Source organism: Rhinopithecus roxellana, chromosome 10 (assembly GCF_007565055.1).
Source record: "Rhinopithecus roxellana isolate Shanxi Qingling chromosome 10, ASM756505v1, whole genome shotgun sequence".
Classification (NCBI taxonomy): Eukaryota; Metazoa; Chordata; class Mammalia; order Primates; family Cercopithecidae; genus Rhinopithecus; species Rhinopithecus roxellana.
The window spans coordinates 74,891,056-74,913,509 of record NC_044558.1 but is presented as its reverse complement, the minus strand read 5'-3'; the positions used below and the strand labels follow the sequence as shown (position 1 = coordinate 74,913,509).

Genomic DNA, 22,454 nt, shown 5'->3' with positions numbered 1-22,454 from the left:
TTTTCTACTTTTATAAAATGAACATAATTATAATTCTATAAATCATTTTTTATGCTACGTTCTTATTAAAAAGGCTGAACCTAAATCTCATCAAGCTCTTTGCTCTAATCTCCAGTTTACAGAAAAAAAATGGGAGATTGGGAAATAAGACAAAGGACTCCTACCTAGATTTACCTGATAAGGTAGCAGTGAGATAAATCTAGGACAGACAACATTCTACAGGACAATTAACCCAGTTCCTTCAACAAGTCAAAGGTATAAAAGGTAGGTGAGCCCTGGGAGGAGGAGAGACTCTTTAGATTAAAAAGGAATTAAGAGGTGTAACAATAAAAATGCAATATGTGAAATTTGTTTAAATCCAGGTTTGAAGAAATCAAGTGTAAAAAGATATTTTTGAGACAATCAGGGAAACTTTGGATAAGAACCATATATATATTAAATAACTTTAAATAATTATTACCAATTTAATTAGGTATTATTGTGACATGTTATTATCTAAGACTATATCCTAATATTTCAGAGACTGTTCTCAAAGTATTCAGGGAAAAATATCATAATACCTGTGATTTGCTTTAAAATACTTTAGAAACTTAAATAATGAGTAGATAAATCAAGTGTAACAAAACATTAGACTTGTTAAATCAGTGTAATGAGAATATGGGGTTCTTAGAACAATTTCTCTTTTTTGATGACATTTGACTTTTTTTCCATAATTAAAGGCTTTAAAAAAATGAATAGCCAAGTGAGTGCTTAGTGTGGGCCAACTAATTGCTAGGTGTTCAATAATACATACTTGATTTAATTTTTAAAGTTCTCTACAAAAATGTTACCGCTTTCACTGCAACTCACTCAAGAGTGCTGCATCTGCCATCATTTATGGCCATTCACGAATTCATGTATGTAACTATTTGGTCCTTTTTTGCTAAGACTTAATTATGAAAAGTGAGTAACATAGTTTCTGGCAACCTTCTGGGCTGCACAACTCAGGTTCTCATTGCCAGAGATCTAAGGGGGTTGGGAGGGGGAATGGAAAGAATCAGGAGAATCAGAAGGGCTTTAATATTTCCTTCCCATGTCTTGTGCTTGATATCCTTAAACTCAAAAGGCTATGAAGCTGGTTACAATTAAAAATGTTTTATCAGGAGCAATTATTTCCTGCCTCTCAATTTTTCTCAGTTCATTGAAACCTATGCAGAATGTTCCCTTTTTCCATTGGCTATAGCTTTGAATTTCAAGGGGGAGAGCATTACTGGTTTAATAGGCTGCTGAACGGTTAAAAAGTTGGTTTACTTTGAATTTAATAATTTAAGTCAGAAAGTTTTACTGAATGTCTACCTACTGGATTTACACAAGTATCATAGTGATTGTATAGTCTTCATATTTTAAAATTAATAATCATTATTTCAAACTTAGGATACATAAAAATTTAATTTAGTCCTTTGTACACATTATTTCATCTAACATTACTTAATATGAAAGAAATAGAAAAACAAATATTTGGAGATTCTACTATAAGAAAAAATAATTTGGCCAGGCACAGTGGCTCACGCCTGCACTTTGGCCAAGGTGGGCGGATTACCTGAAGTCAGGAGTTCAAGACCAGCCTGGTCAAACACGGTGAAACCCCATCTCTACTAAAAACACAAAAATTAGCTGGGTGTAGTGACACACGCCTGTAATTTCAGCTACTCGGGAGGCTGAGGCAGGAGAATTGCTTGAGCCTGGGAGACGGAGGTTGCGGTGAGCCAAGATCATGCCACAGAACTGCAGCCTGGCTGACAGAATGAGACTCTGTCTCAAAAACAAAACAAAAAAACAAACGAACAAACAAAAAAACCAACTGTGAACTCTATGCACTAATTTTATAGTAAGATATTTTTAAACTAAACATGAGGACAATAAATCCCTTCCAAACACTTGTTATTGTTGTTTGGTTTGGTTACAACAATGGACTAGTAGTTACCTGAATTTAGTATACTTACTTATGATAAAACATACGAGCCATGCCCATTCTTTGCTTTTCCCCTCCTGACAGGACATCTTTCCAGTCCATAACAGCATCCCATCCTTAAGAAAATAAAGAAATATACATTCATATAAATCATTTGTTTAATAGTTACTGTTTCTACCCTAGACAAGTGATTCCTGACAAATTCAAATTGTCAACATGAAGAACTTGGTATTTTATAGAATATATGCTTGGATAAACTACAGAGCCTCATGTATAAGCATTTTGTTTTAGGTTTGATATTCTTTTGATGATAATAACTTCTCATACTGACAAATGATCTTACAAGAATTCTAAACACTGACACTTTAAAAACTGTATTTGTTTCTCAGTGTCTCCAGTGGATTGATAGGCTTACACTTATCTTGGAGGGAGATGGGAGAAAAGACCCAGTAAATTTTCACACGTCAAGTACAAAGTCTACAAAGGCTAAGAAAGGAACTAATTTAGGTGGCTCCCCTGTGCCTAGCACTTTATGTGAGTTTTCTCATCATATATTTCACAGCTTTGTAAGATAGATTTTATTTCTTGCATTTTATAAGTGAGCAATCTACAGTTCCTGGAGTAATTGACTTGTCTAGGTTTACAATATCAGATGTCAGAACTGGGATTTATGTTTAGGTCTATCTGATGCTTTTATAGTTTTTCTATGCATGCTATCTCTTAAAACATCTTAACTATTGACTTTCTGTTTGATATTTATTCAAAACACAAGGATTCTATTTTTCTTACAAAGAGAGTAGGTCTTGCATATTAATATGAATATGTGCCCAGAATATCTGTATATTAAAAATAAAATTTCAGAATTCAATATATACCATCATCTTTCTGTAAATAAATACATACACATATATTTCCAGGAACAGAATTAGATTCATTTCCTAAGTTATCCATTTTTTTAAAATTTGAAAATTTTATAATAAGCCTACCTTAATTTTATAATTAGATTTTTTTAAGATTACTTAAAAGTAAAACCATAGTTCCACTACTGGAGAGTCTGATTTTCAAAGAAGAAAATGACTGCCAAAACCTAACAGATACTTAGAGCAAAATTTCTAAAGCCTAAGTGTTCAGGGGTTAACTCTCATCTTTGGAAAAAATCCATGTTCTCTGTCATCTTTTTACTTGATCAGCTGGATTTTGCCATTAAAATTTGGAAATTTTTACCACTAAATTTTTGAAATAATCTTGGTCAATAGGAAAGAAAGTAGAAAGTGTAGTCGTCATTGCTTTATGTGAACTGTGTATCTGAAAAGTCAAATTATCAAAAATGATTATTTGATTCTTTTGTTGGTCAGAAGAAAAATTTGGACTTGTTTTTGAAATCCAAAAGTTCAGAGACTTTGATGAAATAATATATATTAATTGTTAAGCATAAAATGCATCTTTATGTTTCTTACCATCTTCTTCCTTTAAAATTACCACTACAGAGTACATTGCATTAAAAAAAAGTATAAAAGCATAAAAAAGAAACTAAAGCAATGGTTGCCTGATGGGGATAGGTGATAACTGGATGGAAGGAAACAGGAATCAGAAGAATCCTTTACAGTACATTTAAAAATGCCTTTTCATTTGTGAATTATGTGAAAGTGTTACTCCAAAAATTAAATAAGCAAAGACATACAATAAAGGTAATACAATAGATGAAAATTTGCCAATAAAAATTACCTGGAGTGAAAAGGAGACTTTTCCTATTTCCCAATGACACCTGAAATCTCACTCCCTAGAGGGAATCACTGTTCATTTTATTGGGTAAGCTTCCAGAAATTGTCATTTTTTAAATAAGAAAATACACATAGGAAATAGACAAATCCTTAAAATTTTATGTTAGGAAAAATAATCTTAAAATACCATTTGATTTAGAGTTCTTGCTTCTAAGGAAAACTTTGAAATAAAACTTTCCCTGTGATTGAATTTCATAGTACTTATGAAATATAAGTGATGATTTGAGAAATAGACTTGGATTACACTGCAGTGGAGAAATATTCTGAGCTTAACTTTTTTTTCCCCTGCTCCCTGAAAGCATGGCACAAGAGAAAAGTATTTGGGTCAAAGGACTCTTTAACTTTTATATATTTTAATAAATCATGTTCTTTGTTCTACTAAACCCAAAGGTTTCTGTAGGCAGGCAATATTGCATGATCATGGAACACATAAATCAAAACTATGAGTCATAATGTTGCCTCTGACCCTGATTTAGTGAGACAAAGTCAGCAAAGAAGAGAATGATTTTCCTGCTTCCTGGAGATGCATATGCTTCTTTAGTTCATGTCCCTTTGTTAACCCTTTTATGCTTTCCTGTTTTGTAAACTAGTTGATGGAATGGAATGTAGTTTTTAATTCCATTTTTATTATACCAACCAAATGATTAGCTAGTCTAAACAGGACTTCAGTAGGCATCTTTCAAATTAACTAATGTATTTGCAAATGTAAGTGTTTTCTTGCCTTGCTTAAATATCTCAGGTTTAAGAATTAAGCAAGTAAAATAGGTTTCCTTGAAGTTTTTTTTTTTTTTATGTTCAAATATATAATAGTTTTTATTATTGTTTAAAAAGCTAGGAGTTACCATAGTATAGTCGCATACTCTAGCATAGAACACTGACTTTCAAGTCAGATCTGTGCTTGAATCCCTGTCCCACAACTTGCCATGGGACTCTAAGTTACTAAATTTCTGAAATTAATCTTTAAGATGAAGATAGTAAAACCTACATCACTGGACAATCATGGGTATTAAATAAGATGATATCTGTAAATTCCACATAGTAAGCACTCAATAACCCATAACAATTATGATTACATTTTTAAGTTTGGAAAATTCTTGGAAAGAGTTCTAGACCTTCTTGATGACTTCTAAAAGAATAGACTATTTCATGTTTATTCTAAATTTCTATTTGGATCATCAGATTTCAAACTTCCTCAAAATAACTTGCCCAAGATAAACATGTAGCATTTATTCTACCACAGCCTTCTGAAACTCCAAGGAGTTGACCACATGAAACAAAAACCCAATCTGCTTTGCATATATAGTAGGAATGACAAATACCAAAAATTAAAAGTATTTTTCTTGCCTGCCTTATTTGTTTATTGTAAGGATCAAATGAAATAATGTATGTGATATTGTTATATAAAACTTCAAGCATTATCACACAAAGACAAAATATAGTATCAATATTACAACTACTAATATTACCATTAGCTACTAATAGCTACTAATTCTTTCTTTTTTTTTTTTTTTTTTTTTTTTTTTTTAGACAGGGTCTCACTCTTGTTGCCTGGGCTGGAGTGCAGTGACGCAATCACAACTCACTGCAACCTTGACTTTGCGGGGTCAGATTATTCTCCCACCTCAGCCTCCCAAATAGCTGAGACAACAGGGATGTGCCACCGTTCCCAGCTAATTTTTGTATTTTTTATAAAGAAGTGGTTTCACCATGTTGTCCGGGCTGGTTTCAATCTCCTAGGTTCAAGCTATTAAGCTATTTACCCTTCTCGGTCTCCCAAAGTTCTGGGATGACAGATGTGAGCTGCCAGACGGGGCCAGCTACTAATTCTTGTGTACTCGTATGCCATTTTGCTAATGTTTTACATACAGTCTTATTTGATCTTCACAAAAAACGTGTAAGGTAGATATTTATCCTCATTTTACAGTTGAAGATACAGAGAACAGGGCTAATCAAGATTTAATTCCAGAACTCTGAGTTAAAAGTCCGTATTCTCAATCACTGTACTACTACTCTACTTCTAATAATGTAAGCGGGCTGTGAAACAGAACATAAAATCCATTTAAAATTAATCTTGGTGTCTCATCTGTTATTTCAGTCATTTTTCTAGACTATCAAATTATATGAATTATTAAATTATTTGAAAGTGTGAATATTATTTTTGTTTTATTTTATTTTTTAACTTTAAGGCTTGGGGGCACATGTGAAGGTTTCTTACATAGGTAAACACATTTCACAGGGGTTTGTTGTACATATTATTTCATCATCCAGGTATTAAACCCAGTACCCAATGCTTTTCTTTTCTGCTCCTCTCCCTCCTCCCACCCTCCAACCTTCAAGTAGACCTGAGTCTCTGTTGTTTCCTTCTTTGTGCTTATAAGATCTTATCACTTAGCTCCTACTTGTAAGTGAGAACATGCAGTATATGGTTTTCTGTTCCTGCATTAGTTTGCTAAGGATGATTGCCTCCAGCTCCATTCATGTTTCCACAAAATACATAAGCTCATTCTTTTTTCATAGCTGCATAATATTCCATGGTGTACCTGTACCACACTTTCTTTATTTAATCTATCGTTGATGGGCATTTACGTTGATTCCATGTTTTTGCTATTGTAAATGGTGCTGTGATGAACATTTGTGTGCATGTGTCTTTGTGGTAGATGATTTATATTCCTCTGTGTATAAACCCAGTAATGAGATTATTGGGTGAAATGGTAGTTCTGTTTTTAACTCTTTGAGGAATTGCTGCACTGTGGTTGAACTGATTTACACTCCCACCAACAGTGTATAAGGGTTCCCTTTATCCTACCACCTTGCTGACATCTGCTATTTTTTCATGTTTTAATAATAGTCATTTTGACTGGTGTGAGATGGTATTTCATTGTGGTTTTGATGTGGATTCTCTAATGATCAGTGATATTGAGCTTTCTTCATATGCTTGTTGGCTGCATATATGTCTTCTTTTGAAACGTGTCTGTTCATGTCCTTTTCCCACTTTGTAATGGTGTTGTTTTTCTCTTGTAAATTTGTTTAAGCTCCTTATAGATGCTGGATATTAGACCTTTTTCAGATGCATAGTTTGCAAATATTTTCTCCCATTGTGTAGGTTGTCTGTTTACTCTGTTGATAGTTTCTTTTGCTGTGCAGAAGCTCTTAAGTTTAATTAGATATCACTTGTCAATTTTTGCTTTCATTGTAATTGCTTTTGGTATCTTTGTCATGAAGTCTTTGTCTGTTTCCATGTCCAGGATAGTATTGCCTAGGTTGTCTTCCAGGGTTTTTATGGTTTGGGGTTTTACATTTAAGTCTCTAATCCATCTTGTGTTGATTTTTGTATATGGTATAAAGAAGGGGTCCAGCTTCAGTCTTCTGCATATGGCTAGCCAGTTATCCCAGCAACATTTATTGAATAGGGAGTCTTTTCCCCCATTGCTTGTTTTTTCAGCTTTGTTGAAGATTAGATGGTTGTAGATGTACGGCCTTATTTCTGCACTTTCCATTTTGTTTCATTGGTCTCTGTGACTTTTTTTGTATCAGTACTATGCTCTTTTGGTTACTGCAGACCTGTAGTGTAGTTTGAAGTGGGGCAGCATGATGCCTCCAGCTTTGTTCCTTTTGCTTAGGATTACCTTGTCTATTCAGGTTCTTTCTTGGTTCCATATAAATTTTAAAATAGTTTTTTTCTGGTTCTGTGAAGAATGTCATTGGTAGTTTGATAGGACTAGCATTAAATATGTAAATTGCTTTGGGCAGCATAGCCATTTTAATGATATTGATTCTTCCTATCCATGAACATGGGATGCTTTTCCATTTGTGTCTTCTCTGATTTCTTTGAGCAGTGTCTTGTAATTCTCATTGTAGAGATCTTTCACCTTCCTGGTTAGCTGTATTCCTAGGTATTTCATTCTTTTTGTGGCAATTGTGAAGGAGACTGTCTTCCTGATTTGGCTCTTGGCTTGGCTGTTGTTGGTGTATAGAAATTTAGTGATCTTTGTATGTTGATTTTGTATATTGCAACTTTGCTGAAGTTGTTTATCAGCTGAAGGAGATTTTGAGCTGAGACTATGGGGTTTTTTAGATATAGAATCATGTGTCTGCAAGCAGGGATAGTTTGACTTCCTCTCTTCCTATATGAATGCCCTTTATTTCTTTCTCTTGCCTGACTGCTCTAGCTAAAGTGAGATTATTATTATTAAATTATTTGAAAGTATCACTAAACACAGAGAGTATTATTAGACAATAATTCTATTTTAAGCTTATATGTACAAATGTTATTTATACTCTTTCAAAAATGTTTTATGCTGAAAAAACACAATACAGAAGTTTCTGACTTTAATTATCTGTGTGCTGCCTGAGAGCAAAAAAAAGATACTGGTAAGATTGTGGGTCTGAAACCAAAACAAATTAAGTTCTGTGGTATCTACTTCTCATATTATTGAATTTAATGTAAGCTGAGAGCTTGTAAGGCAAATATTTCTGTCACAGACTTTACATACATCTAGACTGACAATGGCCTCAGGGACTTTGTACATTCAAATATAGAAGAAAAAAGCTTTTTTTAAATGTTAGCTTCACTGACATGGAGACTTGATAAAAACTTAATGTGTTGCATTAAACATAACACAAGCAGAAAAAGAAATACAAATAATGGAACAGCAATAAAACTCCATCTTTACACTTACGTGCTTATTTCTGATTATAGCATACATTCAAATTAAACCACACACTAAATATATACCCAAGGTTACTTTTTAAAAGTGAAGTTAAATGCATTAAAGAAGAATGATGGACTTTACCTCCTTCTCTTTGAACTATGTGATAGAGATGGACATTGTGTAGGATACATTCCAGATCTTGGTCTGTATAACCTTTATCATGCATATCATCCACTGAATCAGGGTAAATGACTTGATCTCGAAGACTTCCAAGAGACATATATGGCCTGTAAAACACCAAGCACACAAGAATCCTAGTGGAAAGTCATGATAACTTACTTAGTGTGACATCTTGGTAGTCTGAAAACATCAGTGAAGACTTTAAACACTACATTTTCAGGATGATATTTGTTACCTGGTGATGAGTACTTCTCCCTCAGGCACTGCTAAACGATACTGTTATGTTTACATAAAAACTTACTGACACATGGACACAAGAGAAGCTTCTCCAAGAAATCATCTGACATTTCTTTTTTCTAAAAAACTCTATTTTATTTTATATTTTGTAGAGACAGGGTCTTGATATGTTTCCCCAGGCTAGTCTCAAACACCTGACTCAAGTGGTTCCTCCTAACTTGGCCTCCCAAAGCACTGGGATTACAGTTGTGAGCCACAGAACCCAGCCACATTTAACATTTTCAGCAGAGAAATACTGTATATACTTTGTTTCACTGTATTTGATAAATATTGCTCTGTAATTCATCTATAATTATTTGGGTTACATATTATGCAATTTGGTTTTGACCCAGCAATGTGAACAAACAAAACAAAAAAATTTAATTCATAGTAAGAAAAACACAAATTAAAACTACATTGAGTTTCTTGCTTTTCAGATTGGCAAAAATTCGACAACTTGATAACTCACTCCACTGGCAGGCCTATGGGTAAAGGAGTGTTCTCATACTACAGTGAAAATGCAGAATGGTACAACTCTTACAGAGGGGATTTGGCAAACTGACAGAGCATTTGCCCTTTGACCCACTTCTGGGAATTTACTCTGAAAATATACTTCTAAAACTACAAAAAAAAGATGCATGCGGTTATTCATTACAACTTATTTGTAATAGCAAAATATTGAAATGGAACATAAATACCCATACAAAGAAGACTGACGGAATAAACTATAGTACATCCACTATGCAGCTATAAAAAAAGGATGAGGAAGACCTCTATAAACTGATATAAAGTGATTTCTACTACATATTGTTAAGTTGAAAAGCAAAACGCAAAAGTAGACTTATAGCAGGGTTTCTCAACAACGGCACTTTGGCTTATTGAACCAGATAATTGTTTGTTGTTGAGGGCTACCCTGTGTATAGTAGGATGTTTAGCATTATACCTGATGTCTACCCACTAGATGTCAGTAGCATCCCTTCCTGTAGTGAACAAAAATAATTGTCTCCAGATATTGCCAAATATGTCTAGGGGAAAAAATCTTCCCAGTTGAGAACCACTTCTATGTAAAAAGAAAGCAAAATGAAGTATAGACATACCCATTTATATTTTAAAAAGGAAACACAGGAAGAGTAAACCTGAAACTAGTGAAGTTGGTTAGCTACAGGAAGTGGGAGGAAAAAGGTGGAATGGACAGGCAGGAAAAGGCCTAAGTATCCTTTCTATTAATAAAGTTTTTACTTTTGGAATCCCTCAAAGTATTACTATTCAGTAAATAAATAAAATTAAACCAACAAGAATGAAGGAAGAAACCTTAAAATTGAATACAAACAAACAATTTAACTGAACAGTATATCCAAAGGATAAAGTAACCACACAGCGAGGGGGATGGAGGTGGGGATGAATTAATCCATGTGACTTTTGAACTTGGCTACGTAATTTCAGTCAAAGACAGAAAGAATCACGTGGAAATCTTGAAGCTTACTTGCAAATTTATTTTTGGTAATGATATAGGGGTAGCAATTCTGAAACCATTTTATGTGTATTGTAGGATTGGTTAAGTAAGTAAATGGTTTGGTAATGTTAGGAGCAAGGGTTCTCACTGTGGAAGAAGAAAGACACAAACATGCTATGTGGGAAGGCAAGAGAAAAACTCTACTATTTAATTTAAATTTGAGTATCAGTATGAATTTATGATTTTTAATAAAAAAATTCTAGTCCTATCTACATCTGGAACATTCTAATATTATCCTTTGTGAAGCACACATCATTTCAGCAATGCAATCAATTCAATTGTGGACCCAAAAAGATCCATCTTAATCCAGACCCCCCCCCCCCCCCATATCTGTAAATGAAACCTTATTTAGAAACAGAGTCTTTGCAGATTTAATTAAAGTTCTTGAGACAAGATCATCCTGGATTAACCAGATGAGCCCTAAATCCAATAAATGCCCTTATCAAATGAGAAGAAACCCAGGAAAGAAAAGAAAGCCACATGGAGACAGAGATGGAAGTTATGGTGCCACAAACCAAGGAATGCTTGGCACCACCAGAAGCTGGAAAAGAGGCAGGAAATAATTCTCTCCAAGAGCCTTCAGAGGGTGTGGATCGCCAATACTGTGACTTTCTGGTGTTCAGGAATGTGAGAAAATAAATTTCTGTTGTTGAAACCATCAAGTGTTTGGTAATTTGTAGCCCTTAGAAACTAATACAAGTAGTATTTCTGTAAAAAGTTCATAACCTGAATCACATCATGGAGAAACTATCAGACAAACCTAAATTGAGGTATTCTCTTAAAAAAAAAAAAAAAAAAAGCAGTAGTCTTGCACTCTTTAAAAATATCAGTGTCATAAAAAATAAGGAAATGCTAAGAAACTCTTCTGAATAAAAGAAACTGTAATAAATAGACATGGCAACTAAATGCAGTGCAAGATAATGCATTGGGAAAAACAAGTTGCTCTAAAGTACAGTATTATGACAATTGCCAAAATTTGAATATAGACTGTATTTTAGATATTAATATTATATCAATGTCAAATTTCCTTAATTTGATAAGTATACTGTACTCTGAGACTACTCAGAAGAAGAAATACATAGAATCTCAGGGGAGAGTTCTTTTGCTGCCTTCCAAGGTGACATCAGCTCCAACTTAATATGAATCAGAAGCACAGATATTCTCCCCCTGTAACATAAAACCCCTATGTTATTAGGTCCCAAGAGTAGCCATGACACAATACACAACTGAGACCACAGTGATAAAAATACATCAGTGCATTCATTTCACATGTGTTTCTGTAGGATTCTACCAGAAAATTTGATTAATTGGCATGTTTGATGATGAAATTCGGTTTTATATCTATATTTCAGAAAAAGCAGGCACTATAGAATCATGATTGTGATAACTGGTTTTGGAGAAATGATCCTGGGGATTCATCGTAATATCATCCAAATTCCAAACTAGAGGTACCTCATTTGTAAAACAACTTATTTTAATAATTTCATTTGTTATGAGGACTAAATGAAGGAGTGGGTTTTTATGAAGCTAAGTGAAGCAATGTACTCAGATCACTTATTATAGTACAGGCACATAGTAGGCACTCAATAAATGGCATTATGAGGACAAATAAGTTCATTTCTACTTATGCTTATGTTCTCTACTTAGGCGAAAATGTAACATCTTAAAAAAGAATGAATAAAAAAGATTTCTATTAAGCCAGACAAGATACTGGTGGTTTTTATTCCATAGTAAATTTTTATTGTTCTTGACATGATTAAGAATTAAGTACCTAGATATGTAGATTTTAGATTATATTCTGTTAAGTACTCATGAGAATAACTCGTTCACCTAGAAGCATTTTTTAAAAAATACTTGGAACACCATGTATTAATAGTTTACTGGAGCAATTTATGGGGCCTCAAAAGTATCAAAATATTCCAGGATGCCAAGTGTTTTCTTTGTAACAGGAATTTAGAGAAGCAAAACTGTGTAATTTCTTCAAAAGTTTAGTTTAATACTATTTTTAATTTCCTTAGGCCTTTTGAAATCAGACAGTTTTCTTTAATGAACAGATATGGACATTTTTCTCATAAGAGATTTTAATTATAAGGCAAAGCAAAATAATTAAATTATGGTTTCGCAATGCTTAATTTCTTATTGAATTTATAAAAGCCTAATAATATCTTAAATATACCACTCCTGTAATTTAAAAAATCAAACAAAAACAATAAAAAAAGAAAAAAAATTAGCTACCTTTTAAAAAAATGTAATCAGGACAAGATTTCAATAAAATACCAAGTCACAATATGATGCTAAAAGAACTGCCAATGTGCCCACATTATTTGTTATCTGAGGTTTTTTTTTTTTTATTTGAGACAGTCTCGCTCGGTGGTCGCCCAGGCTGGAGTGCAGTGGCACAATCTCGGCTAACTGCAAGCTCCGCCTCCTGGGTTCACTCCATTCTCCTGCCTCAGCCTCCCGAGTAACTGGGACTATAGGCACCCTCCACCACACCTGGCTAGTTTTCTGTTTTTTCTGTTTTTTTTTTTTTTTTGTGATACAGAATCTCGCTCTGTCGCCCAGGCTGGAGTGAGGTGGCGTGATCTCCACTCACTGCAAGCTCCGCCTCCCGGGTTCACGCCATTCTCCTGCCTCAGCCTCCCGAGTAGCTGGGACTACAGGCGCCCGCCACCACGCCTGGCTAGTTTTTGGTATTTTTTTAATAGAGACGGGGTTTCACCGTGTTAGCCAGGATGGTCTCGATCTCCTGACCTCGTGATCCGCCCATCTCGGCCTCCCAAAGTGCTGGGATTACAGGCTTGAGCCACCGCGCCTGGCCAATTTTCTGTATTTTTAGTAGAGACGGGGTTTCACCATGTTAGCCAGGATGGTCTTGATCTCCTGACCTCGTGTTCTGCCCACCTTGGCCCCCCAAAGTGCTGGGATTATAGGCGTGAGCCACTGCGCCCGGCCCTCTCCGAGGTATTGTTATTTAAATAATGTAGCAAATTACAAAAATTGCTCACTTTGAAAACTGATGTGAATGAGAATGTTGATGAATATATAAATATATTCATAAGCTTATATATTTATGGAGGACTCATCAAATGTTGTTTTATTAAAGTTCAATTTTCTGTCAATTATTGTTTTATGATCATGTGAAATGGTGAAAATAATACATTCTATATATGTTTGATGTACATAGCAACTAACGACACAGGGTATTATTAATATAATGATTTTAAAATATTATTATAATGTTTAAGCCACCACTGAATTCTCTGGGGAGACTGTGTCAAGAAAATTCGGGATGACATTTACTCAATTTGAAAACACAAGGAAATGGAGGACCCTATATCCAATGTTTATATAATTAATTTGCATGTAATTCTCTTTCCAGCTCAAAGGTCTGGAATTTAACATTTTGAGTCAGTTCGTTTCTGTAGTCCTACCAAAGTTATACATAATAGATAAGCACTCAAAGTACCCTTTACTAAACTTTCCTTTCTAGATATATAGACCTATTCAGGTAATCTTCTAAATATTTCAGGTAGATCGATTACCACGTCAGAATGTTACTGGCTCACTGGCTCTGGCTCATTAAAAAGGAGCTCATGCAACATATCTAAAATAAGCAACAGAAGAAATGGTCAGATTGCTCCTAATTAGTAGCTTTCAAAAAAGAAACATTGACTATTTTTAATTTACTTTCTATAAGTAAAACCCAGAATCATCTCTATATGTTATGGAAAAGAAAGCAGAATAAATCCATAGGTGTCACAGATCATTTAACCAATAATCCTTATTTAAGCAATTATAATAATTGTTTTTTCTTGGGAATCTAAAATTCTTTCAAATTTATACAGAGTTAAAATTCAATTACAATAGTAAAATTATTTGAGATAAAATTCATTCCCCATGATTATGGTATTTTTATAGTTGTGTTACTAATGTCTCAAGGTACTTTTATACTTTGCATTATATTCCCACTTTTCTGCATTAACATGTAAGTAATCTGACAGTGATGACTTTTTTGGTAAAACATGTTGATGTTTGTTAGAGTTACTTTTTTATTCTTCTCTAAGACAAAGCTACAAAGAAGGGGAAAGCATTGAGAAGTGTTAGTTATATCTTTGTGCTTGGAGCCTCTGAATGACACAAAATTCTAAATATTTCTTAAGTTGAGAGCAAAAGGCCAACTCAAATCCAGAGGAGAAAAGTGTAACATGAAAGGTCTATATGCAGAGGAAACAAAATTCTTAAAATAATAATACATAATTTAATTGGAACAATATTGATAAAAATTTTTCAACAATGTTAACTGTATTTAAGGCATGAGATGTGTTAAGTTTAAGAATAATGTACCACTAAGTACTGCTGTGTTGTCATAGCAATAAGAAGTTAGCAATCTGAAAGGCATAAAATTTAGCTATCAATAATTCATGCTGAAAATATACATGCTGGAACCAATCATGGCATCAGGTTTTTTCATGCATAGAAATAACTAGATTTGGGTCATTTATAACATTCTTTAAAAAAAAATGTGGTAATAAGAAATATTCAAGTGAAAATAGACATTTACTATTACTTAAATTATATCTTTTGGATAAGCTATTTCTAGGTTCCAAAACAGAGATGAGAATAGCCTCTTAAGAGCAGGGAAAAGGTTTATTTCCAAGTAAAAAAAATAATATTAGGCCAGGTGCAGTGTCTCATGCCTGTAATCCCAGTACTTTGGGAAGCCAAGGTGGGTGAATCACCTGAGGTCAGGAATTTGAAACCAGCCTGCTCAATATGGTGAAACCCGTCTCTACTAAAAATACAAAAATTAGCCATGTGTGGTGGGTGGCACACACCTGTAATTCCAGCTACTTGGGAGGCTGAGGCACGAAAATCTCTTGAACCCTGAGGACAGAGGTTGCAGTGAGCCAAGATTGTGACACTGCACTCCAACCTGGGTAATAGATTGATATACTGTCTCAATAAATAAATAAATAAATAAATAAATAAATAAATAAATAAATAAATAAATAAATAAAATTAGTGGAAGAATTATTAAAGTATTGCTAAGCTGTTAAAAATGCAAATTCTCTAAAAGTCAACTTTAAGAGTATTTATCATTATATCAGATTATCATTTAAATTGCTGATATTTGACCTATAAAAATTGCAGTTCCATATGGTTTAATGTAATAATACTCATAAAATGAGAAAAACTTTTGAGTGAGAAGGGAGCTGTTTGCATTATTAGTTTTATAAATGAGCCCTCAGAAAGTTAAAGATTTTAAAATGTATCTTTAGCATTTTTCCAAGCAATAGAAAGCTATGGAAATTTGTGTTTACATTTATAGATCTATTTTTAAAAGATTTTTAAAAACTGAACTGTACCAACTACTACACAGGAGGAACTAAAATGTACAAGCTATATTTCTGTCAACTGACTGCCCAAAGATATTTATACAAAGGTAACCTGGCTGTAAGTCTAACAGTCAGAAAGCAAGGAATAGAAGTCAATTTGCTACAGCAATGCTACTAAACCTTCCTTGTGGTTAAAATAATTTTCTAAAAAAGGACATGTTAAATGACAGATATTTATCCTCATCATAAAGAGGATTTTGCAACATACCTACTGTAAGCAGCAAAATAAATAGATCGCTCATAATTAGTGTAAGGTAGCAGACTGACTTGGCAGTAGAAACCAAATCTATGGAGACGTTCATTCATTCATTCAATCACTTATCAGATATTTATTGCACAATTACGATATATTTACTAGGATCCTGCCAGTGCTATACAGAGACATGTGGATGCCTTTTCTAGCTTTTAATCTATAAAAGTTTGTTCAACAGTGACTCAACATGGGCAAAGTCTGTTCCAGTACAACCCCTATTCCCCAAACCAGATTTCTTTGCTTTGAGGGCAGCAAGACAATGGATATGTAACCTACATATACATTGGCACAGTACATAGGTATAGAGTTCTGTGAGAAGTTCTGGATTAAGCCACATCACATTCCTCCTTTATTCCAGTGGCTTTTATAGACCCGTATTCCACTCAGCCAGTGGTCTGCTAACCTGCCTCTTTCTTAAATAAACACACTCCTTGTCCTCAAGAGGTGCACCCTGTTTGCCTCTTGGCAGCTAGATATTCGTTAAGAATCTACAGGTCCAAAAGCTAGAGACCTATAGGAAAAATGAGATTAAGATATTTAAAAAGGCATTCCCCAGATTCTTGCTTATATCCTTTTCCAGACCACATCCTCATTTTTAAAATCTGAGATCTTGGATAAAAAGAAAAAAAGCAAGGATCTTACTGAGAATACTTTACCAGCACCCTTTCTGTCCTCCATAGAGAAAAGAGGCAAATCAGTTCTTCTGACCTAATCTCATGTGCTTTCTAGTTAATAGTCATCATCTGGTTTTATATGTGTGGGTTAAACAATGTTGATATATAAAATAGAGTTCCCTGATCCCTACAAAGAAGAAATCTTGGATTTGGAAGTCATTCATATAGAAACAATAGAAAATGGAACGTCATAGTTTTTATTTTTTTTGGCTTATTTTTATGTTTATTCTTTTGAAATAGCATCTCACTCTATTGCCCAGGCCAGAGTGCAGTGGTACAGTCATGGCTCACTGCAGCCTCAGTCATGGCTCACTGCAGCCTCAATTTCCCAGACGCAAGCAATCTTCCCACCTCAGCCTCTTAAGTCGCTGAGACTACAGCAAGTACCACCATGCCCGGCTAGTTTTTTATTGTTTGTATTGATAGGGTCCCCCTTTGTTGCCAGGGCTAATCTGAACTCCTGGCCTCAAGTGATTATCCAACCTCAGCCTCCCAAAGGGCTGGGATTACAGGCATGAGCCACCAGGCCCAACCCAGAACTTCATATTTTAAAATATCCAAAAGGCTTATTTGGTGCAAGTACTTCTTAGTGCACAGGACAGTTGTGTCAATGTATCAAACCCTTTCTGCAGAACTTCCTGAAACAAAACACAGTCTTCACTCTGTTGCAAGAAACAATCTCTTTTTTTGATGACGTAAAGGGTAAGTCACGATCTTTTTATGCCATAATGCATCCTGAAAATTAAGGTTTGCTTGTTTTATATCTCAACAACAATTCTAATTTAAAATTAAGGGACTATTTTTGAAAAATTCTTTAAAAATTTATAGATAAATGAATTTTAGAAGGATAGGAAAGAGTAGAGAATATAATTCAATTTGAAAATGAATTGAACACCATTACATTTTTTAAAATTTCACTTTCATGTGAGAAGATAGCTTTCTTCACCTTAACATATCTGAATGATGGCCAAGTACCTATGCTAAAATATATGTTAAAATTGACTTAATTGCCCTGTACATCCAGGATTGTGAGGACCTCTGCCTCCAAACCACAGTTTGATATTAGTACAGATCAGCACACCAAGAAAACAACGTTAGCTGGCAATACTTGCAAGGTCAGGATAAAGAGTAGTAATTTTTCATACACATGCCCCTGTTGATACCAATAAGGCAAAATGACTTTAGGGTAAGGCACACCTGAGTTCATATTCTAGCTCCAGCATTTATCCACTGGAGGACTTAAACCTCTTTTTCTCACAAAATAGGGATACTAATACCAACTTTATGGGTTGTCCTACAGAAAAATAAGAAACTTACATAATATATGTAGAATTGTGACTAGCACACACTAATTGTTTGACACATTGTTAATTATAAAAAATAACAATACCCTAGAGATGCTCAATCCTGGTTCAAGATGCCCAGGACCCATCAGTTATCTCAAGAGGTCACAACATTCTCAGGATAAAATAAATTTTAATTCACATAATTTTTAAAACACACACACTATATCATTAAAGGGAAGAAGCGGAAATGCCATCAAAGAAAATATGGATATCAAATAAAGATATCAAAGAAAACATTAATATACTAGTACTTGTAAAGGCTGAGATTTCATGTTATAGCTCTTCTTCCTTAGAAAAACAGTTGAAGAATACAATGGCCACGTACAGTGGCTCATGCATTTAATCCCAGCTCTTTGGGAGGCCAATGCGGGTGGATCACTTGAGGCCAGGAGTTCAAGACCAGCCTGGCCAACATGGTGAAACCCCGACTCTACTAAAAACACAAAAATTATCTGGGTTTGGTGGTGGGTGCCTGTAATCCCAGCTACTTGGGAAGCTGAGGTGGGATGATCACTTGAGGCCAGGAGTTCAAGATTAGGCCTGGCAACATAGGAATACCCTGTCAGTACAAATAATAAAAAATTAGTCGTGCATGGTGGTACCATGGTGAACCCAGGAGGTGGAGGCTGCAGTGAGCTGAGATTGCGCCACTGCACTCCAGCCTGGGTGACAGAGTGACGCTCTGTCTCAAAAAAAGAAAAAGAAAAAAGAAAACGGTTGAAGAATACAGACATTTTTGAAAAGTGAAGACAAATTATGAAGAAAGATATTTTGTTATTCCTCAAAAAGTCGGGAAAGTAATAGAGACTTTATTATGATTATCTGAGAAAATATTTAAGATAAAAAACAGTAGGGTTTTTTCATCATAAGAAGATGCTTAAAGATGATAATCTTATTAATCTGAAAATGACAGGCAGTGAGTACAGAAGATTTGTATTCAAAGACTTGGTATAGTCTAACTCTGGCTCTGAAATTCCATATAATGCTAAGTAAAGTCTATAATCCCTTTGAAATTCAATTTAATTACTTAAAAATACTCTATTTAGCATAACTTATGCAGAGAATAATTAATATGTATTATTCATGCATAACAAGATAGAAATAAAGTTATTATCTATATTTAATTTCCTATACAATCTAATTAGTGATATTACCATTCCTGCTTACAATCAAATTTAAGACTTTTATGTTGCATAAAATGTCTTTATGTTGCATAAAACTTTAAAATGTGATTCATAACTTTATTTATTAAGTAGTATTTATATTTAATCAAGGAGATTAAGTAACATGGTACTTGAGCATACAACCCTGGGAATGAAGTAGTAGTTAATAGCCAGAAGTAAACAAATATTGAGCTGATAAGTAAAATGTTACTCATAATTTCAGAACATCTTCTGTAAAAAGGAAACAAAAAATAATGAGTGTTGAGGATGCAAAAGCTACCGTCATCTTTTATTATGCTTTTTCAGAAGCAATTTAACATATAAAATTGTGTCACTTACTTCTAGAGAGCAGATTGAGCTCCTTAGCGAGAGACTGGGAAAATGGCAAACATCCAAAGTACTAAAAAACCTTAAAAAATTAAATCAAAGAACTTCAGCTAAAAGAAACAGCGCAGCAATGAGTAAGGACCAAGAGGATGAGCACTATTATTTCCAGTATGTACTGATGACTTCTTATTAGTGGGGATGAGTCTAATAAATGCTTTCTTTTCTCAGCATGATGTGTTAGAGGAGAGTGGGAAAGAACGGTATGCTATCCAAAAGTGTCCAGAAAAACAAAAACTTCTGCTTACTTGAATCTGTGGTATTTCTTACCTATTTAGAAATTTGAGAAACTGATGCAATCCAATCCATGGCAACTGTTCAAATCCTGAGTTACTTTCAAAACTCAGGTCAAATTGACACACTGTTCTATTTTTTCCTCATTTTGAACATCCATAGCATTTCTTGCCTTTCTTGAGGCACTTGTTTCTGGTTTTTATTTCAGTTAGTTGAATGTTTTTATTTATAACTAAATGATACATAAACATCATAATGAGACTATATCCTAATTATTGTCTATCCTAAAAAGACTAAATGAAAAAAATTGTATTTCTCTGACATGAAGCATAATATTCCAGCTATTTCTCCCCCTTTTTTCTTTTTCTTTCTTTTAAAAAAACATTTGATCAGACTTAATTCTATACTTATAATCCTTCTTTCACTTTCCTAACCTTTTGCTTCTCAGACTCCAAAGTCATGGATGGGCAGAAGTTTATACAAGTTACCTTTTTGTACACCATTATGGGAAGCCTGAATCTATTTCAGATCTTGTGGGCCTTAGTATTTGGGCCTGTATAGTAAGTTTGAATAGTAAGAATTATGATTAAAATTTCTTTTTCAAGATATTTCTGCCAAGGAAGGGTAGGTAGTAAGAGCATAAGTGTTAGAATTACATGATGGGCTGGTGCCCATGGTGGAATTGTTTCCAGGACCCCAGAAAACACCAAAATCCACAGACGCCTTTATATAAAATGGCCATAGTACTTGCACATAACCTACACACATCCCCTTATATACTTTAAATCATGTTTAGATTACTTGTAATACCTAACACAATACTAATACTATGCATTGGTTTTCTGTTTGTATGATTTTTTATTGTTATGTTGTTGTTTTTAGTGTTTATTTTTAAAATATTTTTTATTCACGGTGGGTTGAATCCAAAGATGTGGAAGCTGCAGATACAGAGGCTCGACTGTAATGTGATGTATGCAAATTATCTTCTGGAGTATTATGTTTAAAAACTAGTACAAAAGAAAGCAAGATTTTGCTCTGAGCAAAATGTATTTTGTCAGCAAATATCTATCATCATCTAACTTTCTTCCTTCCCTCCCTTCCTCTGTTGCTTCTCTCCCACTCTCTCTCTACTCCCAACTCCCACTAAATATTCCAATTTATTATTTTGGTGATTGTTAGCATACTATAAAATTTTGTTAGCAGGTGAACAAAATAAACAAATAAAAGGGTGGGTTTAGGGCTTTCATGGATGAAGACAGAAACTTACTAGGGGATTAGGAAGTAACAAATAGACTATAAATTAGTGGATTTGTGAAAGTGAGAGCAGTGGATCGCAAATCTCTCCTTAGGGATTGGGAAGACAGATAAACTGCAACAAGAATTGACAGAAGAAATTCAGGATCTATGTCCAAATGAAAGACTTTTCCTGAGGTCAGGTATGGCTAATATAGGAGAGAGCAGTGGGTTTCAGTCATCAGCTTAAGGAGTACATTCACATGGCTCAGAAACTCAAACAGCCTAAAATTTCCAGAATACTCATTTAAAGTATTAGCTGAGAAATACTAAGCATTTTAACATACACCATTCCATAGATTTAGAATGGTTAATCTACATTTTGATGAAACATTTCTTTCCAAAAATGTATCTGATGCTCCACTAATGATCATATGTCATCATTAATAAAGATAGGATAAGGGGAAGCTGTTTTGAAACTAATTTATCTGCCAACGGTTTTTTTGTGTGTGTATTTTTCAACGAAAGCCAAGATTTTCTTTTATCTGGTTCTCATTATTAACACTGCTGAAATACTACATAACACTAGCTGGGAAAACATTGAGGTGGTTTCATAATTTCTTAGGAATTCAGGTTTCCAAGCTTATGAACTGAGCTATAGCAGCATCCTTTGTGAAGATTTGGCTAAAATAATAAATTGCCTAATATAGTTAATTAGAACTTTTCCTTAGTGGTTCACTTCTTTCTTCTGTGCACTACATGACATCATTATAAATCTACTTTTACAAAATATACTCTATTTTTCTTCCATGGAAGTAACAATTAACATACATTCTGATCAATCCATAAAGAGATTCATCCTCTACCCAGAAGTCTTTCAATCACAAAAAGTGAACACAGGCAGATTATTGTAAAGGTCTGTTTTATGACTTGTGAAGTTCATACATAAGTCTCAATTCTATATTGAAATTTTTTTTTTTTTTGCTGCTAAACTAGTAGTTAACTTATATTCAATTATTATGAATTAACGCAATAAATTAGATTATATATAAATATATAATATATTTTAATATATATATATTTGTATACAAATATATATATTTTGTGGTGGAGTTTCTCTCTTATTGCCCAGGCTGGAGTGCAATGGCGTGATCTCAGCTCGCTGCAACCTCCACCTCCTGGGTTCAAGTGATTCTTCTGCCTCAGCCTCCCAAGTAGCTGGGATTATAGACATGTGCCACCATGCCCGGATAATTTTGTGTTCTTAGTAGAGACGGGGTTTCTCCATGTTGGTCAGGCTGGTCTCGAACTCCTGACCTCAGGTGATCCGCCCACCTCGGCCTGCCAAAGTGCTAGGATTACAGGCATGAGCCACTGCACCCGGCCAGATTATAATATTTACTAATGAGAATATC

General features: G+C 34.2%; 1 protein-coding gene across 1 annotated transcript in view; it reads right to left on the bottom strand.

The window, feature by feature from the left end:
• ABCD2 (ATP binding cassette subfamily D member 2) overlaps window positions 1-22,454 on the bottom strand; it is a 63,353-nt gene that overhangs the window by 18,253 nt on the left and 22,646 nt on the right. The window contains exons 7-8 of the mRNA XM_010366155.2: window positions 8,526-8,671; window positions 1,983-2,067 (exon numbers count right to left, since the gene is read on the bottom strand). Of these exons, the coding sequence (XP_010364457.1) occupies window positions 1,983-2,067; window positions 8,526-8,671 (231 nt within the window). The remainder of the gene's footprint in view (window positions 1-1,982; window positions 2,068-8,525; window positions 8,672-22,454) is intronic.